Genomic DNA, 26,985 nt, shown 5'->3' with positions numbered 1-26,985 from the left:
CGGGTCAGAGTCCGAGCGCGGGGCCGCGGTGCGTGCACCCAGGACCCACCCGAGGCCGGCGTTGGCCCTGCGCTGACCATCTCGACTGTGGGAAAAACACGACTGTCACTGATACGGGCGCCTTGTCTTATGACGTCTGTGGGTGTCCAGTGTTTATAACTAAATTGACCAAACATGACTGTATTTTACGGGGTGCCACGTGATGGTTTGACAGTGGACACGGCGCGGGTGATTAGATCAAGCTGATTAGCATAGCCCTCGCCTCAAACACCAATTTTGGGGGACGAGCACATCCGGCGATTTCTCTCCTGGCGGTTTGGAACCGTCCCTTATCACTACCTTGGTCGCCACGTGCCCATCGCACCTCGGACACTTCTCCTCCCAGCTGCAGCTTTGCCCCGGAGCCAACACCTGCCCGCTCCCCGCTCCCCGCTCCCCGCGCCAGGCCCGGGAGCCACCACGGTACCCTGCTTCTGCGAGGTCCATTGCTTGCGTCCGTCCGTGGCTGAGTTCAGGCAGTTTTTGTCTCTTTGGGCCTGCCTCACTTCCGTTAACACTTTCCTGGGACCAGCGCTGTGGCACAGTGGGTTAAAGCCCCGGCTTGTGGCGCCGGCATCCCATATGGGCGCCGGTTTAAGTCCAGGCTGCTCCACTTCTGATCCAGCTCTCTGCTGTGGCCTGGGAAAGCAATGGAGGGATGGCCAAGTCCTTGGGCCCCCGCACCCGCGTGGGGGACCAGGAAGCTCCTGGCTCCAGATCAGCTCAGCTCCAGTCTTCGCAACCAATTGGGGAGTGAACCAGCAGATGGAAAGCCTGTCTGTCTAACTTTCAAATTAAAATAAACCTTTAAAAAACGTTCTTTTTAAAGACTGATTAGTATTCCGTTGTGCATATCAATTGCATTTTCTTTATCCACTCATGCACTGATGGACGTCTGGTTCCGCATTGTGGTCAAGCAGCACCATACCTCCCTGAACAGACTGCCATCTCCTCGCCATACTGGTTTCAGACCCTTGGGACACACACCCAGGAGTGCGACTGCTGGGTCCTCTGGAACCCCCACCCAGTTTTCCATACAGGCCCCTGTCTCCACATCCTCACCAATACCTACCTTCTGTTTGGTAACATTCTGACAGGTTAAGTTGATAAACCACACAAGGAGGGTCCCCCTCTCCTGGCTCCCAAATGCTCACAGCTGGGAACAGGGAGTTCAGGAGCCAGCACCCCTGCCTGCCGCGGAAGCTGGAGTCGGGACCCAGAGCTGGGAGTAACATTCCAATACGGAGCCCAGACATCCTGAACTGAGGGGTTCACGCCCACCCCGTCACCCTGGTTTGAATGTGCATTTCCTGATGCTCAGTGTTGACCGGCTGTGAGTCTTGAGAAATGTCTCTTCAGTCCTCTGTTCATCTTCAAATCATGCTGTTCCGTTGCTTTCGAGTTAAAGTTCCTTTTGGAATACTGACCACTTGATAAATGGTTTGCAAATACATTTCCCTATTCCACAGGCTGGGCTGTCTCTCTATTGTCTCCTTTGTTCTGCAGCAAGTTTTTTGTTGTTTTTTAAGCTTTTGACAGGTAGTTACAGTGAGAGGGAGAGACAGAGAAAGGACTTCTGTTGGTTCTCCCCCCAGATGGCCACAACGGCCGGAGCTGCACCGATCAGTGAAGCCAGGACCTGAACCGGCACCCATATGGGGAGCCTGCACAGCAAGGGGAGGATTAACCTACCTGTGCCACAGCGCCGGCCCCTCTGCAGCAGGTTTTTAAGAAGTGTGACATATAGGCTGGCGCCACGGCTCACTAGGCTAATCCTCCGCCTGGCGGCGCCAGCACACTGGGTTCTAGTCCCGGTTGCCCCCCTTCCAGGCCAGCTCTCTGCTGTGGCCTGGGAGTGCAGTGGAGGATGGCCCAAGTGCTTGGGCCCTGCACCCCACAGGAGACCAGGAGAAGCACCTGGCTCCTGCCATCGGATCAGCGCGGTGTGCCAGCTGCAGCGCACCGGCCGCGGCGGCCATTGGAGGGTGAACCAACGGCAAAAGGAAGACCTTTCTGTCTCTCTCTCTCACTGTCCACTCTGTCAAAAAAAAAAAAAAAAAAAGTGTGACATCTGTATTTGCTAATTGACTCACCTTTTGGTGTCAAACCCAAACCGAGGCTGCAAACTTCTCCCTTGCTTTTCTCCAATAGTTCCAGTGCTTTATTTATTTATTGACAAGAGATACATTAGAGATCTCTTCCATCTGCTTGTTCCCTCCCCAGGTGACCACAAGAGTCAGAGCTGGGCCAGCCTGAGCCAGGAGCTTCTGGGTCTCCCACGTGCGTGCCGGGCCCCAAGGATTTGGGCCATCTTCCACTGCTTTCCCAGGTGTTAGTAGGGAGCTGGATCGGAAGTGGAGCAGCTGGGACTTAAACTGGCGCCCCTGTCAGATGTAGGGTCACAGGCAATGGCTTTACCTGCTCCACCACAGCCCCAGCCCCCAGGGCCTGGAATTCACTCTTGAACATGATGTGGGGGAAGGGTCCAATTTCATTCTTCTGTATGTGTCTACTGTTTTCCCATGACCCCTTATTGAAGAAATTGTCCCTTTCCCATGGTGTTGACAGCAAATGAGTTCACTTCCTGGCTCTCTTCTGCGGTATTGGCTGATGTGTCTATTTTGATACCAGTATCATGCTGTTTCACTGTAGCATTATAATATGAGGGCAATTCAAAAAACTCATGAAAGTGGGAAATAAATGTTTGGCTTACTGGTGATCATGCTGCTGGGGACTGCCTCCATCCCATCCGTATGAGAGCCTGGGCTCAAGTCTCAGCCTTGTCCCAACTCTCAATCCTGGCTTCTTGCTAACGCATGGCCATCAGTACCCATCAGCAGATGGGAGCACTCCCTCCCTCCTCTGCCTCTCAAACAACCCCCAAAACAGTATTTTGAAAAAGTTCTGTCTTGGGCCAGTGCCGTGGCTCACTTGGCTAATCCTCCGCCTGCAGCACCAGCATCCCATATGGGACCCAGGTTCTAGTCCCGGTTGCACCTCTTCCAGTCCAGCTCTCTGCTGTGGCCTGGGAAAGCAGTGGAGGATGGCCCAGGTCCTTGGGCCCTGCACCCGCATGGGAGACCAGGAGAAGCACCTGGCTCCTGGCTTCGGATCGGCACAGCGCCGGCCGTAGCAGCCAATTAGGGAGTGAACCAATGGAAGGAAGACCTTCCTCTCTATTAACTCTGTCAAAAAAAAAAAAAAAAAAAAAGTCCAAGTTTTTTTTAATCCATGCACCTTTTCCATGCACTTTTTGTAGGCCTCTGGCATATTTTGAAATTGGCCAAGTATGCCTCCAGCCTTGTGCTTTTCACTAAAGATTGCCTTATTGTCTGCAGCTCCCTACAGCTTCCTGCAAGTTTTAGGACCTTTTCTGTTTATGTGGAGAATGACACTGGAAATTTGATAGGAAATGTATCCAGGATTGCTTTGGGCAGGATGGGCAATTGACAGCATAGCTGTTCCAGATCCATGAACATAGGCTGTCTTCCCATGTATTTGTATTTCAGATTCATGAACATAGGCTGTCTTCCCATGTATGTTTCTTCAACTGCCTTCACCAGTCTTATGGTTTTCAGCACGCAGGTCTTTCACATCTTTCACTAGGCTTATCCATCATTACCGTGTTTGTAGCTATTGTACACGAGGTCATGTCTTTTGATAAGCTGATCTTTATAGAAACATTACTGACCAGTGCGTTGACTTTGTACCTTGCAACTCATTAGTTCCAGTGGTTTTGTGGGTGCAAATGGGTTTGTTAGAAGACCCATTGTCAGCAAAGACTTCATTTTCTTCCTTTCCTTTCTGGATGCCTTCTATCTCCTTGTTTCTCCTAATTGCTCTGGCTAAGACTTCCTGCACTATGTTGACTAGAAGTGGCAAGAGCAGGCACCCTTGGCTTGTCCTGATTTTAGATGAAAAGTGTTCAACTTCTTGTTGTATACTCACGAGCTATGGGAGTCTCACATAAGGAGCCTTTTTTGTACTGAGGTACTTTCATTCTACGCCTGATTTGCTTAGAATTTTAGCATGAAAGCGTAAATGCTTTTTCTACATGTAATGAGATGCCTAAGGCTTTCTGAAATCTAACAGATAATTTGCTGTGTATTCATGGTTGCAGCACCGCCATCCCCAGCACACAACCGTCCACCCCTCAGCCAGGAAAGAGCTGAAGAGGCTCCTCGAAGGGGGTGTTCCTGGCCTTGTTCTTGGATCAGTCCTTGCTTTCCTGCCCCTCGGTCCGACAGGCGTTGGACCATCACAGCACCAGCGCCCTTTGCAAAGAACACATGATTTATTAAAGACGACCTGTCATCAACAGCACTGATCGAAGGAACAAGATGACAGAACAGAAGCAGCCTGACGGACTCTCTGGAGCGAGGCCTGCCGAGTTGACAACCCAACCTGGAAATGTCCAAAGTCCGGGGGCAGCTTCCAGGCAGGAGCTTCAGGCACTCGGGCTCTGTGGGGCCTCCCTTGAGAAACTGGGGAGGGGGAAATTGCCAGGGCAGGTCCTTTGCTCAGGTGGACTGGGCTGGGGAACCAAGAAATTGCCCCTGGGCTCTTGACCTTTCTGTCAAGCCCAAGGAGAGAGCAATGGACCCCACTCTGCCACTGAGGCAATCGGATGTAGTGATTCAAGTAGTATGGTCCCAGGCCGGAGGACAGGGTCCAGGCAAAAGGGAACGCATCAGGTGTCCTGGGCAGTGTCTGCTGGGTCCCCGGCAGTGGCCAAAGCCTCGGGCTGCTAAGAGCCAGCAGCTGACAAGTGGGTAGGTGGTGGCCCCGGCTGGTGGGAAGCACTTGTAACTGCCCCACCTCAGGGGCCCATGAGTCTGGTGAGGGTGCCAGCTCTGGTCTCCCACACTCCGGGAACCTCCCAGGCAGGGCCTGCTGGAAAACCAGGTAGACCCCAGGACCAAGGGGAGGAGATCCTGACTTCAGGAAATCAAGGACAGGCTCCCCCAACTGCTTGCTCTACCTTCTCAGCCCCACTGCACTCACCAATCTGCAATAAACAGCTGAGAGTCTAAATAGTGCAACCGTCCCAAAGACTGTAGCGGGTGAGGCAAAAAGGCAGGTGCATACGGTCCCAGCAGCGCCCCAGGGAGAGCCTGGGATGGAGCCTCCAGGGGCCCACAGCAGGTGGTGCAGGCTGAGGAAGGCGCGAGGGGCAAGGGGGCGCCGGGGCCCGGCCCTGCCTGCCGTCAGGACCGGTTAACTAGCCTTCCCGACGCAACCACCTGCCCTCCTCAAAGAGCAGGCAGAGCTGTCAGGAACAGTAAGCCGCACCCCTGCTCAGCGTGCCCACCCAAACCCTGGGAAGAGCCCAGCAGGTGACGAGAGAAGGGCCCGTCCCGCACTCACCCCTGTGGGGTAGCGGTGCCCTCCTCCGGAAGCGACAGGCCGCAGAGCCTTCACTCAGCCACACTGGCCCCAGGCAGGCCCTCTGCAGCCCCACGTGCCCTTCAAGGGACAGCACGAGCGGCCAGGCCCCGAAGGCTGAGGAATGCAGCGCCTCTGCCGCATGTGGACCTTGCTCAGCAGAGCTGCCGCAAGGTAGGAGGGCCGCGGGCACCCTGGGGAGGCTCTGCTCCCAGGTCACCAGCTGCTGGTTTCTGGGGTCTGTCATGGGGAGCAGGTTCACGGTCGCCACGGGAGGCTCTGAGGACCCACTCCTAGCATGGCAGAGAGCGGTGGGGGGAGGCCTTGCTGAGCCACACTCTTCAGTCTGTCTCCTCGATTCAGGGGAGTGGAGGGGGGGACCCAGGATAAGGCACCCCAAGAGAGAAGGGCAGGGGGAGTGGAACAGAGAGGAGAGAGTCTCTCCTCTGAGGAGAGACAAGATATGGAGACAGAGAGGTGGAGATCAAGGAGGAGGAACAGAGACCCAGGGGGCCACAGGCACCCCCCCCCCCTTCCCAGAGAAGCAGAGACCCCGGGGTGAGAGACATGTAACCACCAGCGGACACCAGATCACACACGTGCTTGGCGGGAGGGACTGAGGGCATGAGCAGGCCTGGCAGTCTCTAGACGCCTCCAGTGCCACTCTCCCAGGGCAACAGCCGAAGCACCAAGCCCCAGAAGAAATGGTTTCGGGCCCATTTGCCGCACACCTCCCCTACCCAGCAACCAGGGGAAGACCGGAAGCAGGCAAGGAGAAAGGAGGACAGCAGGGCAGCGGGAGCCCTGCAGCTTCCTGGTGTTCCCGGTCCCAGCTCCAGGAAACGACTCCACTGCTCCAGCCCTGCTCAGCACCAGGGCCCAGGGCTGAAGAGCAGGAGCGGAGCCAGGGCTCGGCAGCTGGGAAGAGCAGGCACAGTGTGCCCCCGGCGGGAGCGGCCTGGTGGAGAAGCCAGGGCGAGAAGGCCCGGAGTAGCCGATCCTGCAGCGTTCCCTCGGGCGGGGGTCCTGTTGGCTTCGTGGCTGTATGGCCCAGAAGCCAGGGCCCAGGGGCGGGCAGCCTCTGGCTGCCCAGTTACAGTGAGTCCTGGAGCTCCTTGGCTTTCTGTAGGATCTGGCAGATGTCGTTGATGGGGTAATCCTGGGCGGAGGAAAGCCACCGACATGCCCCTGAGGGCAGAGGGCAGCCCGCTGCCGCCTCAGCCACACCCACACCACTGCGCGTGTCCACCCGAACCCCTGCAAATCACTAACTCCACGGCACCAGCCCAAGGCCTCACAACCCTGCCGAGCCCAACACCAGCCTGCCTCACAGCTCCTCTGCCTCCATGGAAGCCTGGGACCCGGACAGGGCTGTGCGTGGCTGAGTGCCGAGCCGCCCAGTGCAGCCGTGCCCTCTGTACAGATCTCGTCAGAGGAGTTACGGAAAACCAGCCTAGGCCAGGCACTGGTAAAAGCACGAGGCCTGGAGAGGACGCCCTGCAGCTTGGGTCACATGGCAAGCACAGCTGGACAGAGATGTGACCTGAGCCCCTGTTCTTAGCCACCGTGCGCCACACTCGCCTTCCCTGGGCCGACACTGCAGCCACCAAAGACCCTGGCCACGCTCAGGCACCTGGGCAGCACCTCTTCTGCAGGCCACACAACACCCAAGGTGGGTGGCACAGCCAGGATCCCAACCCAGATCTGAACCAGGTCTACCGCGGGAGTCCGGACTCCGACCCCGCCTGTTCCGGCCGCTGCGCCCCTCAGGCTCCGTTACCTGCAGCAGCCGCATGTTGACGGTGAAGTCCCCTTCCAGCAACTGCTCCCGGATCAGGCTGAGGAAACAAGCAGCCCAGCGTGGGCCCCGGGCCCTGCCCGCTTCTCCCCGCAGCCCACCCCGCGGGCCGGGGGGTCTTGCCCTCGTGTCCCCCGGGGACTGGCCGGGTCCCGCCGCACTCACATGAGCATGGCGCAGCAGACGAGGAGCAGGAAGTCAAAGCGGTTGTCATCGGCAAAGAGCGTGTCCCAGATGCGGATGACGTCGGGCAGCAGGAACTCCTGGGACAGCAGCAGCATGAGCCAGCGGAAGGCGAAGAACTGGGGCTTGATGTTCTGCTCTTGCTGGAGAGGGGGCAGGGGTTGGCCGCCTGCCGGTGGCAGCGCATCCACACACACAGCAGGGGTGCCGAGCGGCGGCCCGGCACGGCCTCGCTCGGTTGGAAGGGGGAAGCCACTGTTGGCCACCAGCTACTCGTCAGAGCCTCTGATTTTTAAGAGAAGCCCCAAATTCACTTTTACGCAACCCCCAGACTCAGAAATAACAACACATAGTCCTCAAACATCATGCTGGCGCAGGCACTTGGCCTAGCGGCTAAGTCCCCGGTTAAGACGCCACTTCCGGTACCAGAGTAGCTGGGTGTGTGCCCGGGCTCTCGCTCCAGGTTCCTCAGGGCGCAGACTCTGGGAGGCGGTGGAGAGGACTAGTGACTGCGCTCCTGACACCCACAGGGGAGACGGGGAGGGGGCCACTTCAGGAATTCGGGGGAGTGAAACAGTGGAAGGGAGCTCTGTTTCCCTCTCTCGGCCTCTAATTAGTCAACAACACACGGAACACACCACGCAGGTTCTACCCTTGGGCACACGGCCACCACCAGGCACACGCACCAAGCCTGGTCTATACAACAGCCCTACAGAGCAATGTTACCGGTAGGCCGCTGCTCTCCGACAAGCCAGTGAATACTCTAACTGAAAAGCTTGCTACAAAACAGCAAAAACATCCTTCTGTACTTGTATAAAGACGTGTACAGGGCCGGGGTGGTGGTACAGCGGGGAAAGTCACCACTTGCAATGCCACTATCCCATGGGGGCACCAGTTCAAGTCCTGGCTGCTCCACTTCTAATCCAGCTCCCTGCTGATGGCCTGGGAAAAGCAGCAGCAGATGGCCCAAGTCTCTGGACCCCTGCACCCACAAGGGAGACCTGATGAAGTTCCTGGCTCCTGGCTTCAGCCTGACCCAGCCCAGGCTACTGCAGCCATGTGGGGGGGGGGAGGGGTCTACCGCAGAGGTTAGACCTCTCTCTGATTTTCAAATAAATAAATCTTTTTTAAAAGAGACAATTATACTTTACACTTTGTGTTTCTGTGTGGGTGCAAACTGTTGAAATCTTTACTTAGTATATATTAAATTGATCTTCTGTATATAAAGATAATTGGGGGTGCAGGACCCAAACACTTGGGCCATCCTCCACTGCACTCCCGGGCCACAGCAGAGAGCTGGCCTGGAAGAGGGGCAACCGGGACAGAATCCGGCGCCCCGACCGGGACTAGAACCTGGTGTGCCAGCACCGCAGGCAGAGGATTAGCCTAGTGAGCCGCGGCGCCGGACATGGAAATTTATATTTATTAAATAAAAGTTAAAAAAAAGAGACATTTATATATATCTTCTTCCTCACAAAACTTTTTATGTTTTATTTTGTTTATATGCATATCTTAAAAAACCCGCATTTATCTGATTTACTTTGGAAGGCAGAGAGGGAGAGAAGAGATGCTGGATCCGCTGGTTTGCTCCCCAAACACTCAGTTCACGACAGCCGGGTCAGGGTGCAGCCAAGAGCCAGGAACCCCTCAACAAGGTCCTCCTCGGGGTGACAAGGACCCAAGGACATGGGCCATCAGCTGCTGCCTCCCAGGTGCGCATCAGCAAGAAGTCAGGAGTTAGGAGCGATCTGGGACTTGAACCCAGACACTGCAATATGCGGCATGGGCGCCCCAAGCGGCATGGTAACCACGGTGCCAACTGCCTGCTCACGCGCCTGTTCACAGGCGGTTCTCTGAAATAAATGCGGAATGGTGCTACGATCATCTTCAAAATTAGTTTTCTTTTTAAGTTACTCACTTTTTCATCTACTTGAAAAGCAGAGAGCAACAGAGAAAGGGACAGCAATACTTCCCATCCACTGGCTCACTCCCCAGTTGTGTGCAACAGCCAGGCCTGCGCCAGGCTGAAGCCAGGAGCCCAGAACGCCATCTGGGTCTCACACGTGGGTGACAGGGGCCCAAGCCCTGGAGCCAACATCTGCTGCCCCAGGATGAAAGCAGCAGTGGACCGAGTGGAGACGAGCAGACGCCATCAGGAATGTGGGCATCCCAAGCGGCGCTCAGCCCACTGCCCCGCGAGGCCTGCCCCTCCCTCACGTCTTTTTTTTTTTTTTTAATTTGCCCCTTAATTCTTAAAAATGGAAGGTTTAACTCCCTTCAGGGGTGCTAAGTGCCCCACACTGTGCCTGGCACAACGCGGGCACTGCTCTCACGCTCCCGCTGCCTCCCATCAGCTGCCCGGCTCTCTAGGCCTGCCTCGGCACGTGGGCCAGCCTCCCTGGCACACGGCACAGCGTCCCCACAGTGCAGCAGTCGCCACTTTCAACCCGTCTCAAGCCAGGTGTCATGGGGCCAGGCCTTCGGGGGCCTCCTGCCCGGGGGTCGGGGTCCTCACCAGCTTCAGGTAGAGTTCCATGTCCTTATCCTTCAAAGTGGAATACACCTTTTCCATCTTGTAGGTGATGCCACACTGAGAGTCATCCAGGCTCTTGATGAAGTTGTCCCGGATTTCGGCCATGAGGTTGGTGAAGCAGAAAAAGGTGTCTGCCTCGGCGTGCTCTGGGAGATGATAGGGCCAGGCAGACGGACGCAGCTCAAGCCCCACCCCCCGCCGATGGACCCTCCGACCTCCAAGCCCCGCCAAGTCGCCAGCTGCAAGGCCAGGCTCAGCCCTCCTCCGTCCTCGCCACCATCTTCTCACATCTCCATCACTGTCCCCTTGCTGCCTGGATGCCAATTCCACACCACACATCCGCTCCTCTCCACCCAAGGTCATGCTTCCATGTCAAGAAATCACGAAGCAGCCAGCGCCCTAGGTGGTCAGGTGGACCCTTCTGGTCCCAGAGCTGACACAGAGGGAGCGTGGGGCCCCCAGGAGAGGAAGCTGGCTAGCCGGGGCCAGCCCGGCGAGTCTCGGTCCACGTGTAGGAAACCCCATGAGAGATGCGGGCAGCCGAGGGCCCTCTTACCTTTCCACTCGCTGTTGGGGTCAGTGGCAAAGGTATAGTAGAGGGGCCCCACGATCTCATTCATGCCCTGCACGTAGGCAATGCCAGGGTTGAGCTTGGCATAGATGAACAGGATCCGCTCCACCACCTCCCAGTGCGCCTCGCAGCCATTGGGCAGCACCTCGTACTCATTCAGTGACGACGATGTCGAGTTCTTGTGTGGGGAGCTCATCTGGGGGGGGGGGGGGGGGGCAGGGAGGACAGCATGATGCCACGGGGGCTGCCACTGGGCTCCACCTCCAGCTCACAGGAAATATGGGCCCCACCGAGAGGAAACAGGCTCGAAAATCCGAAACACAGGGCACTCTACCAAAATTGAACGTACAGAGATAAACACCAGACAGCAGAGACCTCTGAGGTGGAGGTAGTGTGGAAGAACTTTCTAGAAGACACAGATGCTCCTCGATTTCTGATGGGTCATGTCCTCACAAACTCAGTGGGCAGTGGGCAGTGGTCTAGCAGGTCAGACGCCGGTTAAGACTACCCACAGGGTTACCCGGGACGCCAGCATCCCCTATCACAGCTACTCTGCTTCCTGCTAATGTGCCTGGAAAAGCAGTGGAGGATGGCCCAGGTGCTTGGGCCCCTGCCACCCACGCCACAGACCTGGACAGAATTCCTGGCTCCTGGCTTCGGCCTGGCCCAGTCCTGGCTGTTACAATCATTTAAGAAGCAACCCAGTAGATGGGAGATTTTCTTTCCCTATTGCTTAGCCTCCCAAATAAATAAATCTTAAGAAAAAAAAAAAAAAAAAAAGAAGAAGAAGAAGAAGAGAAAAGAAAAGAAAGAAAAAGTCCCGACAGCCTCCACTGGAGTTCTGAGTTCAAGTCCCAGCTCTGCTCCCGCCCAGCTTCCTGCTGCTGCAGCCCTGGGAGGCGGCAGTGACGGCTCCAGTACTGAGTCCCTGCCACCACGTGGGGACCTGCCTGGCGCTTCAGGCTCCTGCCTACGCCCTGGCCCTGCCCCGGCTGCCAGTCATTTGGGGAGTGAAGCAACGGGTGACAGATCTCTTTCTCTGTCTCTGCCATTTAAATAAAATGGAAATAATTAACGAATCAGGGAAAAATCGGGGCAGCTCCTACTCTGGAAGAAAATAAGGCTTCCTGACCCACCTGAAGGCTGCTCAGCTGATTCAACTGGAGTGATGCCACAGGCTCTACACACAGAATGACCGCGTGAAGGCAGCGTGACAGGCGATGGGCAGTGTCCACAGGCGCACTGCACTCACCTGCTCAGAGTGCTGGGAATTCTAGAACCAGGGGGGACAACCCCTGCAAAGGACGCGTGCAGGACGGCACGGTCCCCAACACAGGCTGTGCGTCAGGCTCCCTCGGGAGCTGGGTGCCAAGGCCAGTGCCCTACACCCAGTCCGGAGCTCCAGAGGTGGGCTCGGCTGCACGACAGGACCCGGGCAAAGGTGAGGATGCAGCCATCCTCGGAGCACAGGGGCTGGGGGCGCTGACCTCCGTCTTGCCCTGCACCACTGACGTGTGCACACAGACACACCGCTCAGGAACTCCGCTGACAGCTCTCCCTGCGCCAGGCAGTGCTGTGCAAGCGGCCCTCCACCGAAGCCAACGAGCAACCTCTAACCGTCTCCCATGCTCTCCACACACGGACACTGAGGCCCAAAACGGTCCCTCATTAAGTGGCATCCCTGGGACATGAGCCTAAGCCAGCCGTCTCCTGCCCAGAGCACAGGCCTCCGGGACCGACCACCTCTTGAGCTTGTCCAGTGCTTCCCAGCTATCCAAGCATCCGCACAGCCACGACCTCCTTCCACTCTCCTGGCAACAGAACAGCCAGGCGGGGCGGGAACAACGGAACCTGAGCCTGCTACCACCTGCCAGCGACACACGCTGGGCTGCCCAAGCACAGGTGCAGAGGTGCGGGGATGAAGTTTCTGGTAGGTTCTCTGCCTCCAGGCCCAGGTCTCAAAGTTAAGATGGGTAAGCGCTCAGCCTTCAGCCCCCAGTCACTACAGGGAATGACAGGAGCCAGTCTCGTCTGCAGCCAAGAGGGCTGCCCATACAGCAAACCACAGGGCTGCTAAGCCAAGACACATGCACTGCCCCGCAGTTCTGCTGGACACACGACCCTGCGTAGGACCGTGGACGCTGGGTCGGCTGCACCTGCCTGGCCGCCCCTCTGAGCCCTGATCCCCGTCGGCTCTCGGGGAAGATTCTGCAGCACCGACTATGTCTTGCAGAGGACGTGGGGGCTCCCCCACTGAGGCAGGACAGTGAGGTTTTAGGGAATAAACCACAGCCGCAGTGGCCCCAGCAGGAGACGTACACAGAGACTAAGGGAATACAAGACGTACACAGAGACTAAGGGAATACAAGACGTACACAGAGACTAAGGGAATACACCTGTTTGCTACAAGCAGCTTCCCCAGGTTACAGGAACCTGCTAGAAGACCCGGCTTCGACCACCAACGTGACTGAGGCATCACAAGTCAACTCGACCTCCCAAGTCTGACCGACCCTCTCCCCTCCAGCCCCAGCGGCCCCCACGTTTGCATGGAGACCGCAGCTGCTTCCAGGGTGGCCTCTCCACTACAGAGCAACCTCACATCCCTGCCCCGCACGGCCTCTGCACCCTTGGGCACCTTCTCCCCCTCCTCCCTGCCTCTGTCCGCACTGGGTCCCCACTCCTGAACACACACGCTCTCCCCGCAATGCGTCTCCCCATCCCGTGAGCTCAGCGAGGGCCACTTCCTCGGGAGGGCCTCCCGCTCGCTCTCCCTCACGTCACACCTCCTGACACATGCATGCCTGTCATGACTCTTTTCTTTCGTAAACTTATCTAACTGTAAGGCAAGCAAAGCGACAGAGAGACAGAGAGAGAAATCTTCCATCTGCTGTTTCATTCCCCAAATGCCTGCAACAGCCAGGCCTGGGCCAGGCCATAGCCAGGAGCCCAGAACTCTATGTGGGTCCCCATGTGGGTGGCAGAGGCCCAAACCTGAGCTGCCTCCCAGGATGCACCAGCAGGATGCTGGGTCAGAGGCAAAAGAACCAGAACTCGAACTCAGACCCTCCAATCTGGATGCAGGCACCCAAGGGATGAGTTAGTCCACGCCACACACCCACCCCAGCTCTCCCACAGGCATCTACCCCCACGAGGGGACTCGCAGCGCAGTAAGCCTGAGAGGCCTGACTTCCAGGCAGAGACAGAGAGCGGCGAGTCACTGTGTGTAACCGTCACAGCAGGAAGGGAAAGACGGGCGGGGGGAGGGGGGAGGGGGGAGGGGACGGTGCGCACACTGGGGGGGACTGTGTGCATACTGGGGGAAGGGTACTGTGGGAACACTGGGGGGGGGACTGTGTGCACACTGTGGGGGAGGGGACGTGTGCACACTGGGGGGGACTGTGTGCACACTTGGGGGGGCTGTGTGTACACTGTGGGTGGAGGGGACTGCGCACACTGAGGGGAGGGGACTGGGTGCACACTGGGCGGGAGGGGACTATGTGCACACTTGGGGGGGCTGTGTGTACACTGGGGGGAGGAGACTGTGCACACTGGGGGTAGGGGACTGTGTGCACACTGAGGGGAGAGGACTGTGCACAGTGGGGGGAGGGGACTGTGCGCACACTGGGGGGAGGGGACTGTGTGCACACTTGGGGGGAGGGGACTGTGTGCACACTGGGCGGGAGGGGACTGCGTGCACACTTGGGGGGGCTGTGTGTACACTGTGGGTGGAGGGGACTGCGCACACTGAGGGGAGGGGACTGGGTGCACACTGGGCGGGAGGGGACTATGTGCACACTTGGGGGGGCTGTGTGTACACTGGGGGGAGGAGACTGTGCACACTGGGGGTAGGGGACTGTGTGCACACTGAGGGGAGAGGACTGTGCACAGTGGGGGGAGGGGACTGTGCGCACACTGGGGGGAGGGGACTGTGTGCACACTTGGGGGGAGGGGACTGTGTGCACACTGGGCGGGAGGGGACTGCGTGCACACTTGGGGGGGCTGTGTGTACACTGGGGGGAGGAGACTGTGTGCACATTGGGGGTAGGGGACTGTGTGCACACTGAGGGGAGAGGACTGTGCACAGTGGGGGGAGGGGACTGTGCGCACACTGGGGGGAGGGGACTGTGTGCACACTTGGGGGGAGGGGACTGTGTGCACACTGGGCGGGAGGGGACTGCGTGCACACTTGGGGGGGCTGTGTGTACACTGGGGGGAGGAGACTGTGTGCACATTGGGGGGAGGGGACTGTGTGCACACTGTGGGGGGGAGACTGTGCACACTGGGGGTAGGGGACTGTGTGCACACTGAGGGGAGAGGACTGTGTGCACAGTGGGGGGAGGAGACTGTGTACACTGGGGGGAGGGGACTGTGTACACACTGGGGGGAGGGGACTGTGCACACTGAGGGGAGGGGAATGTGTGCACATTGGGGGGGAGGGAACTGTGTGCACACTGAGGGGAGGGGACTGTGTACACACTGGGGGGAGGGGACTGTGTGCACACTTGGGGGGGCTGTGTGTACACTGTGGGGGGAGGGGACTGTGTGTACATTGAGGGGGAGGGGACTGTGTGCACATTGGGGAGGAGGGGACTGTGTGCACATTGGGGAGGAGGGGACTGTGTGCACACTGGGGGGACGGGACTATGTGCACATTGAGGGGGAGGGGACTGTGTGCACACTTGGGGGGCTGTGTGTACACTGTGGGGGGAGGGGACTGTTTGCACACTGGGGGGAGGGGACTGTGTGTACATTGAGGGGGAGGGGACTGTGTGCACACTGGGAGGAGGGGACTGTGTGCACATTGGGGAGGAGAGGACTGTGTGCACACTTGGGGGGAGGGGACTGTGTGCACACTGAGGGGGAGGGGACTGTACACACTGGGGGGAGGGGACGGTGTGCACACTGGAGGAGGGGACTGTGTGCACATTGGGGAGGAGGGGACTGTGTGCACACTGGAGGAGGGGACTGTGTGCACACTGGGAGGAGGGGACTGTGTGCACACTGAGGGGAGGGGACTGTGTGCACATTGGGGAGGAGGGGACTGTGTGCACACTAGCACTCACGTTTGTGACGCCGCTCCGGTTCCGCGCCACTGTCTGGGACTTTAGTGTTGTCTGCTCCACACGCTTACGAAGGGTCTCAAACTCATTCTGGGGGTCCAGGATGAGGAGGCACGGGTACTCGGTGGCCCTCTGGAAGAAGGAGATGTCCGGGTACAGCCTCCTGTCGGGGGAACACAGAGAATCCCGTTATTCAGAGGGGTTTTGGCTGTGCCAGCGGCGCCCTGGTGCCAGGAGATCCCAGCATCCCTCAGAGCAAGTTCTTGCTTGTTTTATATCACAAAACTTGACACCTGGCTGTATCCGGGTGCCTGGGCAGCAGCAGGCGGAAGCTCCAGCAGCTGGGTGCCGACCACACAACTGGGAGACCTGGCCTGAGTTCCTGGCTTCAGTCTCCACTGTCCTGGCTGCGGCAGGCGTCTGCAGGTGAACCAGCGATGCAATCTCTTTCTCCAATAACGTGCTCACAGAAAGCCAGTCACGCGTGTGTGCTCGTGTGCTCACCCAGATTTCACACATACTTGCAGACACGCAGACACACAGACACACACAGTTTTTAAGTGTCTTTATTATCCAACTCCTCCCTTAAACCACAAACATCTTCCCACGTTAAAAATACATACTTCACAGGCGCCAGAGAGTTAACAACAGGTGAGCACGCTTTGGTTAAGTAGGTAAGCGCTGTGCGACGGAACCTCACACAGCAGACACGGGGAGACGTCCAAGACCGAGCGAGGAGAAAATAAGACCACAGTCTCTAGAGTTTTTGAAACACACGCATTGCAGAACACGCATGTATTCCACACTTGTACGCAGCTCACAGTGTGACGCACACCAGGCCAAGACATGGCTCATCTCCCCAGTCCCTCCCTAGAACCAGGCAAGACTGGTTCTTGTTTATCTATTGACTTAAGATTTATTTATTGATTTGAGAGAGAAGGAGAAGCAGAGAGATATCTTCCATCTGTTGGTTCACTCCCCAGACAGTCACAACAGTCAGGGCTGGACCACGCTAACAGCCAGGAGGAGCCAGGAGCTTCTTCCAGGTCCCCCGTGTGAGTAGCAGGGGCCCAAACACTCGAGCCGTCTTCCACTGCTTTCCCAGGCCATTAGCAGGGAGCGGGCTCAGAAGTGGAGCAGCCGGGACTTGAACCAGTACCCATATGGGATGCTGGCACTGCAGACTGCTATGCCATAATGCTGGCCCCAAGATGTGGTTCTTAACACGGCCTTAGGACACCTCACAGGTAGAGGCTGCACCCACACCCACCTGCGAAGGGAGGTGGGAACCCCCGATGATGGGCTGGGCAGAGCAGCAGCGCCCAGGGGAGGGCGAGGTCACTCAGCCGCAGGGTTCTCCCGCCAGCTCCGCCTCTTCCCTGGAGCTTCTAGCTCCCCCAGAGCTCAGAGCACCGGCCGCATTTGTCTGATGTGTTTGTTCCCGTCTCCTATGCGTCTTCCCGACTGGAAACAGGAACTGTGGGCGACTTACTCCTATCCCTCCGCACACGGGCCCTCAGCACCCCTGAGAAGCTGCTGAATGAGGGGCACCTGACCCAGGCACCCAGAGCTGCCCTTGGAAACGCTGTCCTGTGTGAGGAGGCCGGCGTGTTGGGAGGACGCAGAGGCCGGATGCAAAGGAACAGGGTGAGCTCCCAGAGCCCATCCTTGAGGATCTGGGGGCTCTAAGGCCTCCATGCTGCGTCAGAATCGGCACAACATCCTGTTCACCTGTGCAGACCCAGGCCCTGCACCACGCCCCTGGTCTGACCCCTCCGACCCCTACTGTACAGGCCAAACAGGCTCAGTCCTGAGTCACCTGCCCAAGGTCACAGCAAATGACCGATTAAGGTGGAACTGAAACCAACTCAACAGGCTACAGCAGAACCCAAGCTGCTTTGTTGTTACTTCTGTTTTCATTTTGTTTGAAAGGCAGAGATATTCAGAGAAAGACATTCACTGATTTCCTCCCGAGACACTCGCAAGAGCCAGGCGTTTGGGCCAGGCTAAAGCCAGGAGCTGGAACTCCAACAGGGGCCCGAATACTTGGGCCATCACCCACTGCCTCTCAGCGTGCACACTGGCAGGGAGCTGTGACGGAAGTGGAGCAGCCGAGGGGTAGGCGCTGTGGACGCCTGCACCCCCCGTCAGAGCTTTGCCTTGCATCCAGCTCCCTGCGAATGCATCCTGCGAGACAGCAGACGATGGCTCACGGGCCCGGCCCACCCACGTGGAGACCTGCATGGGTTTTAGACTCCTGGCCTTGGTCTGGCCGAGCCCTGGGTGTTGCAGGCATTTGGGAAGGAACCAGTGGATGGGAAGTCTGTCTGTCTGTCTGTCTTTCTCACATCACACTGCCATTCAATTAGATGAAAATAAACAAGGTTTTATTTAACAAAAAAAAAAAAAAAGAAGAAAGAAGTGAAGGAGCCAAGACTCAAACCAGGTGCTCCCACCTAGGAAGCAGGCATCCCACGTGGCACTTTAGCTGCTCACCACACGTGTGCCCCAGGACCCATGCCCTCGCCACTCCGGGGCTGTGGGCCTCCCTTCTAGCTCCTTGCCCGGCCTTACGAGAGATCCCGCACACGGCCGAACTCACCACCCCACAGGGCGGAGCCAGCATTGCCACATTTCTTTAGCGAATGACAAAACACATTGCAGCTCTCAACGATGTTTAAAAAAATACACATGGGACCCTATCACTGCCCCATGCAGTGGAGGTCAAGTCCAAGGTCTGCCCCGCCTCCTACACTGGCTTTGGCATTGCTTCTCCAAGGTGCCAAGCTCCATGGGCTGGAGCCTTGCCACCAGCAGCTCCCTGCCCACGGGGCCTTTCCCTGTCTCCGCCCCTAACGTCTCGGCACAAACGCTGCTTCCGCGGCACCTTCCCTAACCCCTGAAGCACCCTGAGCTGGTACTTCACGGCTTTTACACGAGTGCTGGGCAGCGGGTCTGTGAGACCCACTCGGCTGAATCAATGCCGGCCTTGCCATCCTCCCCTCCAGGCTCCAAGCTCCTTAGGAGGGGGCCAGTCTGTCCGTTCAGTGCTCGGCCTCACCTTCGGCCTGAGCCTGGCCTACTGCAGGGACTCCAGACTTCTGGACAGGTGATCGGGGAAGCCAGACATGCCTGGGCGGGCTCAGGAGAGCCGTGCACATGCAGGCACAGACCCCACACGCTCACTTTCCTCTCCAGCCCCATTCCCGCAGGCCCTGGACAGGCCCTGCAGGACAACCCACTCCAGCAACTCAAACACCACCTTGGGAGCCTGGGCTGGGGAAGGAATGGACGAGGCGGGAGCAGAAACCCCTTGGAGCCCGAGCCCCAGCCCCAGCCCCAGCCCCAGCCCCACCCCAGCCCCGGCCCTGGCCCCAGCCCCGGCCCTGCCCCAGCCCCAGCCCCGGCCCCGGCCCCGGCCCCGGCCCCGGCCCTGCCCCAGCCCCAGCCCCAGCCCCGGCCCCAGCCCCGGCCCCGGCCCCAGCCCCAGCCCCGGCCCTGCCCCAGCCCCAGCCCCAGCCCCGGCCCCGGCCCCGGCCCCGGCCCAGCCCCAGCCCCAGCCCCGGCCCCGCCACAGCCCCAGCCCCGCCACAGCCCCGGGGCTGCTCACCGGACATCTTTGTCGATCTGCAGCAGCACCTCGTTGTCCTTGAAGTACGTGTTCCACCGGCTGTCCGGGCTGGGGTTGAGCGGCTGCATGGAGAAAAGCAACTCTCTGTCCACGGCCCAGCTGGCCCCGGCAGATTCCAGCTGAGGCCGGAGCAGCGGCCTCACAGCAGCAGTCCCCCCACAGGGCCAGCTGTGGTCAAGACAGCCCGCGAGCACTCGGAGGAGACAGCACGGGCCCTCCCTGGCCTCCGGGTCACGCGCACCCCTCAGCCAGCAGCCATGCTCTGTGGCGTGCTCCGACCACATCCTGCTGGACAGGGACTGTGCTGTCTGCTGCGTGGCTCTAGGAACTAGCATCTAACAGGTGCACACCACGTGCTGTCGATGGAAGGGACTAACAAATGTTCTATCACCAGGTCTGCTCCTGCTGCATTCACCCCTCCTCCCCTGGAGGACGGGCCTGAAGCCCGTCTGCACCCCTGCACCCCTGCACCACAACGCACAGGAAGGAACTCAGGGCTGAGGCCAGAGCGGGGCTTCCTGCAGACCACAGAAAGGCGGCGCGGCCTCACGCCTGCCAGCTCGGACTTCTCCAGCTGCACAACCTGGCACCTTCCGGGGAGGGGGCTGAGCACTGAGACTAAGGCCTTGAAGTGCACAGTGCAGGGCCGCCCGGGTCCCCTCCCTGGAGGCTGGCCACCGTCTCTGCCACTGCTGGGCTTGGGAAGAGGCGAGCATCGTCAGCGGTTGAGCAGCCCAACAGAGACAGGCAGGGCCGGAGGGGACCGACACCAAGCTGCACCCAGCCTCCAGCTCAGGGCGCAGGGAGAGGGACAGGGGGACAACTGTGCCTGCCCCAAAGCCCAACCCCATTCTGTATTCCCAGTCCCAGCTACCGACTCCGACTCACATGGTCCTCAAAGGTCACATCCTCCCTGGACACACCCATGTTGGCCTTGGCAATGCCAGGCTGGATAATCATTTCCCTCAGGAACTGAGAATACAGCTCCCTGCAGGAGAGAAGAGGAGACGGGATGACGCCCGCAGACCCGAGGAGCAGCGCCAGCGCCTCCGTCCGGCAGGAAGGACCCCGTCACTGCTCTGCCGGGGCGCGTACCTCTGCCTGGCCAGGATGGAAGTCCATGAGGCTCTCTCCAGGGGTAGGTAGTTCAAGAGGATCTGCACAGACGAAGGGGAACACAGCTCGGTGACGCCCTCGCCCCCACCCCGCACCGCAGGCAGGCACCGAGAGGCCTCAGAGAACTCCGTGCAAACCCTAGCACAGGCCCGGGTGGGGCAGCCTCCCTCTCCTCCCACCGGGCCCCCCTCCTTCAGCCCACGCCGGCCTGGCCTCTGCTCCTCCTCACACTCCCAAGCAACGATAAAATCTGGCGCTCAAGGGGGCTAGAAACCAGGACATGGCGCTGCCACCACCTTAGCCAACAGCCCCGGGCAAAGTGCAGCCTCGCTTCCGTCCCGACACACACCCCGTATGCCCCAGGAAGCAGAGATCTTCACTGGCATGAGAGAGGGTCCCATTCCCAGGGGACCCCGGAGGGCACACCCAGACAGAAAACCCAAACTTCCCAGGAAGCTTCCTCACACAGCAAGGGCAGGCGCACAAGAGAAGGGGCTGGGGGCGAGGGGGGCAGCCCATGCAGGGACTCTGGGCCCGGGCGCAGAGCGGAAGCCGGAAGCCCCCGCAGGCACACCCACCTTCCAGCACAGGCACCGCAGTCCGCCCTCGCAGGGGATGCCTGTGGACACAGCAGGCAAAGGTCACGCCCCAGGCCAGAGGCCCAGAACCCCCAGCCCTCCACCTCGGGGCCAGTCCGCAGAGAGCAGCATGGGCAGCGCGTATTTCCTCAAGAATCAGTTTCTGACAGAAAGACTACCAGACTAGACGCTAGTTCTGTGTGATTTCCGACCAGGCTCCGGCTGCAGCCCACAGCCCAGAGCTGTGGACTGTTCGTCCGAGGACAGCAGCTTCCCATCCTGGGGACCTCCTCCTCAGAGGGCCTCGACCACCCACAAGCCCTTGCAGTCAGCCAGGCCCCTGCCCGCACAGCACCCAACCTAAGTGGCGTGGCACCGGGACAGCCCCAGCAACACAGGAGCCGCCCCTGTGATCCCCAGGCACGCACACAGCAGGTGTTGCACAGGACCTGTGGAACGCAAGCTGAGCTTCGGGGGCAGCTGTTTGGTCTAGCGGTTAAGATGCTGAGTGGGATGGAGGGAAGGTGGGGGGAAGTGTCACTGTGTCCCCAAATCTCATATATGAAATGTATGAAACTTGTATAACTTAAAAAAAAAAAAGTTGCTGGTGGGAGTGCCCAGGGTCGAGTCCTGGCACTGCTCCAATTTCCAGCTTCCGGCAAATGTAAAGACTCAAGAAGTGGGCCCTGGGGCTGGGCTGTGGTGTGGCAAGTAAAGCCACTGCCTGCAGTACCGGCATCCCATATGGGTGCCGGCTGCTCCACTTCCTATTCGGCTCTTTGTTATGGCCTGGGAAAGCAGTAGAAGATGGCCAAGTCCTTGGGCCCCTGCACCCGTGTGGGAGACTCAGAGGAAACTCCTGGCTTCAGATCGGCACAGCTCAGGCCATTGCAACTGGGGAGTGGGCCAGAGGATGGAAGACCCCTCTCTCTCGGCCTCTGCCTCTCTGTAACTCTTTCAAGTAAATCAAACAAACAAAAGTGGGCCCAATTACCCACGTGAGTCACCTGAACGGGTTCCCAGTTCCTGGCTTCGACCTGGCCTAGCCCTGGCCGTTTAGAGGGTGGAATCAGTGAATGGGAGTTATTTGTCTCTCTCTCAAATAAAAACACTTTAAAAACTAAGATGTGGGCCGGCGCCGTGGCTCAATAGGCTAATCCTCTACCTTGCGGCACTGGCACCCCGGGTTCTAGTCCCGGTTGGGGCGCCGGATTCTGTCCCAGTTGCCCCTCTTCCAGGCCAGCTCTCTGCCGTGGCCAGGGAGTGTAGTGGAGGATGGCCCAAGTACTTGGGCCCTGCACCCCATGGGAGACCAGGAAAAGCACCTGGCTCCTGGCTCCTGCCATCGGATCAGCGCGGTGCGCCGGCCGCAGCGCACCGGCCGCGGCAGCCATTGGAGGGTGAACCAACAGCAAAGGAAGACCTTTCTCTCTGTCTCTCTCTCTCACTGTCCACTCTGCCTGTGGGGAAAAAAAAAAACCACTAAGCTGTGGATGCTAAGTGCTGCACGCTTCAGAGACAAGTGTCTGCTTGGGGCTCACTGTAGCCCAGGGAGCAGGGGCGAGTGCCCCACGTCTTCACCTACAGACAGGAAACGTATAAGGGAGCTTCAAAAAGCTCATGAATGGAATTAAAGGATAAGTTTTCCATTTCGTTAAATGTATTTCTATTTATTTGAAAGAAATACAAGGGAAAAAAAAAAACAGATGACACACAGTGAGAGAGACAGCTATCTCACCCGCTGGTTCACTCCCCAGCGTCTGCAACGGCTGGGGCTGGGCCAGGCTGACGCCGGGAGCCTGGAGTGCGATCCAGGACTCCACGTGGTGGCAGGGATCCAGTGCGCTGAGTCAGCCCCGCCGCCTCCCAGAACGCACGTCACCACAGAAGGGGAACCGGACCCGGACTTACACCCAGGCACTCCACACGGGACACAGCACCTTAGCCACTGCACCCAAGCCCACGCTGGTTAAGTTTATTTTGATGCAAGAAAAAAAAATGGCGAAATTGTTTTTTTCGTAATCTGTATTTTCCATGAACTTTCTGAAACCCCTCGTATCTGTTAGGAAAGAACCGGAGACCTGAACGCAGGTCCTGAACCCCTGGCACACGCCACCTGCCCTCAAAGGCCTGAGCAGCACCCTGAGCACAGACAACTTCTCCCGACGGCTGTCCCCACACGGGAGGTGGAGACCACCGGCGGGGCGGGGCGGGGACAAGGCGCTACGGGAGACCTGCGGGGATCTGCACAGGCTCGCGGCAAGATTCACCCCCACCCCGGGAGGGCAAGGTCAGCTTTCCGCTCCTTCGGTCAGCGCCTCAAGGCTGGAATTTCACCATTAACCAAAGTTCACTGTGGTCTCGGCGGAAGAGAAGCAAGAGCCGGCCGGCAGCAGGGCAGACTCCGCCACGGAGCGAGCCGCCGAGGAAGCAGGAAGTCCCAGCCCGGCTCGCACGGCCCCGCCCAGCCCCCCCAGTCCCATCAGTCACCATCAGGAACAGGCGCCTCCCAGCCCACAGCTCCCGGAGACCCTGGCGCCCAGTCACTGCTCGGTTCCCGGGAGCCGGACAAGGGCTCAGAGGCAGGGCGGCCCCGAAACCGGCCAGGGGGCCTCAGGCACCCTGCCCCCACCCGGGAACCCCAGTGCAGAGAGGCCCCCACCCGGGAACCCCAGTGCAGAGAGGCCCCCGGGGACCCCAGTGCAGAGAGGCCCCCCGGGAACCCCAGTGCAGAGAGGCCCCCCCCGGGAACCCCAGTGCAGAGAGGCCCCCACCCGGGAACCCCAGTGCAGAGAGGCCCCCCCCGGGAACCCCAGTGCAGAGAGGCCCCCACCCGGGAACCCCAGTGCAGAGAGGCCCCCACCCGGGAACCCCAGTGCAGAGAGGCCCCCACCCGGGAACCCCAGTGCAGAGAGGCCCCCACCCAGGAACCCCAGTGCAGAGAGGCCCCCCGGGAACCCCAGTGCAGAGAGGCCCCCCCCCCCGGGAACCCCAGTGCAGAGAGGCCCCCACCCGGGAACCCCAGTGCAGAGAGGCCCCCAGGAACCCCAGTGCATAGAGGCCCCCCCCCGGGAACCCCAGTGCAGAGAGGCCCCCCCCCGGGAACCCCAGTGCAGAGAGGCCCCCCGGGAACCCCAGTGCAGAGAGGCCCCCCCCCGGGAACCCCAGTGCAGAGAGGCCCCCCCCCGGGAACCCCAGTGCAGAGAGGCCCCCACCCGGGAACCCCAGTGCAGAGAGGCCCCCACCCGGGAACCCCAGTGCAGAGAGGCCCCCCGGGGAACCCCAGTGCAGAGAGGCCCCCACCCGGGAACCCCAGTGCAGAGAGGCCCCCACCCGGGAACCCCAGTGCAGAGAGGCCCCCGGGGACCCCAGTGCAGAGAGGCCCCCACCCGGGAACCCCAGTGCAGAGAGGCCCCCGGGAACCCCAGTGCAGAGAGGCCCCCCGGGAACCCCAGTGCAGAGAGGCCCCCTCCGGGAACCCCAGTGCAGAGAGGCCCCCGGGAACCCCAGTGCAGAGAGGCCCCCCGGGAACCCCAGTGCAGAGAGGCCCCCCCCGGGAACCCCAGTGCAGAGAGGCCCTCACCACTGAAACTGAGTTCGCGCAGCTTTTCCAGCGCGATCGAGGGCTCCTTCAGCACGTCCTGGAATTCTGCGATCCTAGAGGGGAGAGAGGGCAGATGGAGCACCACCCCAGGGAGCCCCCAGCTCGCTGGCTCCGCCCACCCCAACCTGTCCCCTCCGCTCCCTCAGGACACACAAGAGCCAAAGCTTGGGGCAGGCGCTGTGGCACAGCCCCTTAAACTGCCACTCAGGATGCCTGCATCCCACATGGGCACCGGTTCAAGTCCCGGCTGCTCCACTTCCCAGCCAGCTCCCTGCTAATGCCCCTGAGAAAGCAGCAGTGGATGGCCCATGTGCTGGGACACCTGCACCCACATGGGAGCCCAGGAAGAAGCTCCAGGCTCCTGGCTTTGGATCGACCCAGCTCCAGCCATTATGGCCATTTGGAGAATGAACGCGCAGATGGAAGACCTCTCTGTCTCTCCCTCTTCCTGTAACTCTTGCAAATAAATAATTAAAAAAACTAAAAACAAAAACAGATGCCTACATCCCACACAGCACTGCTCGGGACCCACTTCCTGCTAATGCGCCTGGCCGGCAGACATGACGGCTCAAGCACTGAGTTCCTGCCATCGCAGGTGGGGTCCTGATGGAGCTCCTGGCACCGGCTTTGGCCCGGCCCAGCCTCGGCCACTGTGGGCACCTGGAAAGGGAACCAGTAAATGGATAACCTCTCCTCCCCCATCATTCTGCCTCTCAACTAGGAATAATTTCTTAGAATGGCAAAGCTCAAGGCTGGTGCTGTGGCGTAGCGGGTAAAGCCACCGCCTGCAGTGCCGGCATCCCGTAAGAGCGCTGGTTCGAGTCCCAGCTGCTCCACTTCCCATCCTGCTCTCTGCTATGGCCTGGGAAAGTACCGGAGGATGGCCCAAGTGCTTGGGTCCCTGCACCTGTGTGGGAGACCCGGAAGAATCTCCTGGCTCCTGCCTTTGGATTGGCCCAGCTCCAGCCGTTGTGGCCATCTGGGGAGTGACCCAGCGGGTGGAAGATTCTCTGCCTCTCCTTCTCTCTGTGACTCCACCTCTCAAGTAAATAAATAAATCTTTTTAAAAAATAGCAAGACCCAGTCAAGGTCCGCACCAACTTTGGGGAACTAGAAAACCATAGATTAGAATTGGCGCTGTGGCTTAGCGGGTAAAGTAAAGCCGCCGCCTGCAGTGCCGACATCCCGTAAGAGTGCTGGTTCAAGTCCCAGCTGCCCCACTTCCGATCCAGCTCTCTGCTGTGGCCTGGGAGAGCAGTGGAAGATGGCCCAGGTCCTTGGGCCCTGCACCTGTGTAGGAGACCTGGAGGAAGCTCCTGGCTCCGGCCCAGCCCTGCCTTTTAGGGAGTGAACCAGTGGATGGAAGACTTCCCTCTCCCTCTCTCTCTAATGCTAATAAAATAAAATAAATCATTAAAACAACCGAGGTCACTCTTCCTCTGTGCTCGGAAGATCAGAACGTCAGTGAAGAAACCCGAAGATATTCTCGTCCAGAGGGCGTCACACGAACCCCCCAGGCTTAGGCACATCCCACTACACAGTGAGCTGGCATTTTCTGGGCTCTGTGCTGGCCAGGCCCAGCCCCCAGCACCGCCACCACCTGAGCTCGGCGAGCCCCGGGAACCAGGAGTAACCCGACCCGCAACCCGCACGCAGCCCTCCCCGCTGCGGGACCTCCGGGCCCCCGCTGGCAAGGACGGGACGTTTAAAAACCGAGTCCTAGAGGGGAGCCCAGCCTGCAGCTCCCGCCTCGGGGGAGGGGCCGCCCGCGGTCAGGTTCCCCAGGGCCGGGGAAGTGGGCAGAACGGGGCGCGGGACGACGAGGCCGGCACGGGGCACCGGACGCCGCCCCCAGGCCCAGGGAGAGCGAAGGAGAGCGGCCGGGCTCCGCCGAGGGCGCGGAGTGGACACCCCGCCGCCCGCCGCGCCCCGGCTCTGAGGCGCAGAAGGGGGCGGCCCGGCCGACGGCGGCCTGGCGGGTCGGCCCCCGGGGCCCCTTACCGGCTCCGGTGCAGGCTCGACATGGCGTTGACTTCCGGAGCCCCCCCAGCCACTGTCTCCACCGCCACCGCGGCCCCCCAAGGGACGCGGGGCGCTCGGCAAAACCCTCCGGCCGGAAACGTGCCCGCGAGCATGCGCGTTCCGCCGCTCTCGGCCCGGCCCCGCCCCGCCGGATCACGTGCGGCCCTCCGTGGCCCCGCCTCCCCCGGGCGCCCAGTCCCAGGCACCGAGGCCGGGGCCCCGCCCCGCCCCCCGCGCGCGGCACGTGACCGCGCCGGCTGTGTGGCCGTGGGCCGTGGCTTGCGCTTGCTCAGGCTTCGCCGTCCGCGTACGCGGTGTTCCTGTCGCCCTGACTTCTTCCTCACGGACCCTGGCTGTCACTGACTGGCGGGATTGCTTCTGTCTCCTCAGAGCTGTGGGGCCCCTGGCTGTCTTGTTCTCTGCTGAGTCCGCGAGGACTGGCTGGAGGGACAGGCTGAGAGGCAG

The 26,985-nt window shown here is 59.8% G+C and overlaps 1 protein-coding gene across 13 annotated transcripts; it reads right to left on the bottom strand.

The window, feature by feature from the left end:
• Nucleotides 1-164: 164 nt before the first annotated feature.
• TBC1D13 (TBC1 domain family member 13) lies at nucleotides 165-26,658 on the bottom strand. 13 transcript variants are annotated; one of them, XM_008252761.3, is made up of 13 exons: nucleotides 26,500-26,658; nucleotides 24,478-24,551; nucleotides 20,895-20,935; nucleotides 20,296-20,357; nucleotides 20,089-20,188; nucleotides 19,180-19,262; nucleotides 15,573-15,732; nucleotides 10,655-10,705; nucleotides 10,495-10,561; nucleotides 9,921-10,084; nucleotides 7,388-7,548; nucleotides 7,205-7,262; nucleotides 4,315-6,612 (listed from the first exon to the last, which is right to left on the bottom strand). In XM_008252761.3, the coding sequence occupies exons 1-13, from the start codon at nucleotides 26,631-26,633 to the stop codon at nucleotides 6,016-6,018; spliced, it is 1,752 nt and encodes a 583-aa protein (XP_008250983.3). In that variant the 5' UTR covers nucleotides 26,634-26,658; the 3' UTR covers nucleotides 4,315-6,015. The 13 variants fall into 13 exon arrangements, with proteins under 13 accessions (XP_051694486.2, XP_008250986.3, XP_069913794.1 ...); XM_070057703.1 differs by having other exon boundaries at nucleotides 4,315-6,583; XM_051838526.2 differs by lacking the exon at nucleotides 4,315-6,612 and adding an exon at nucleotides 165-678 and having other exon boundaries at nucleotides 10,495-10,705.
• Between the last annotated feature and the right edge of the window lie 327 nt (nucleotides 26,659-26,985).

The sequence above is a fragment of the Oryctolagus cuniculus genome, chromosome 1 (genome assembly GCF_964237555.1).
Source record: "Oryctolagus cuniculus chromosome 1, mOryCun1.1, whole genome shotgun sequence".
Lineage (NCBI taxonomy): Eukaryota > Metazoa > Chordata > Mammalia > Lagomorpha > Leporidae > Oryctolagus > Oryctolagus cuniculus.
Note: the sequence above shows the minus strand (reverse complement) of the source record. Positions and strands in the feature narration are given on the sequence as shown.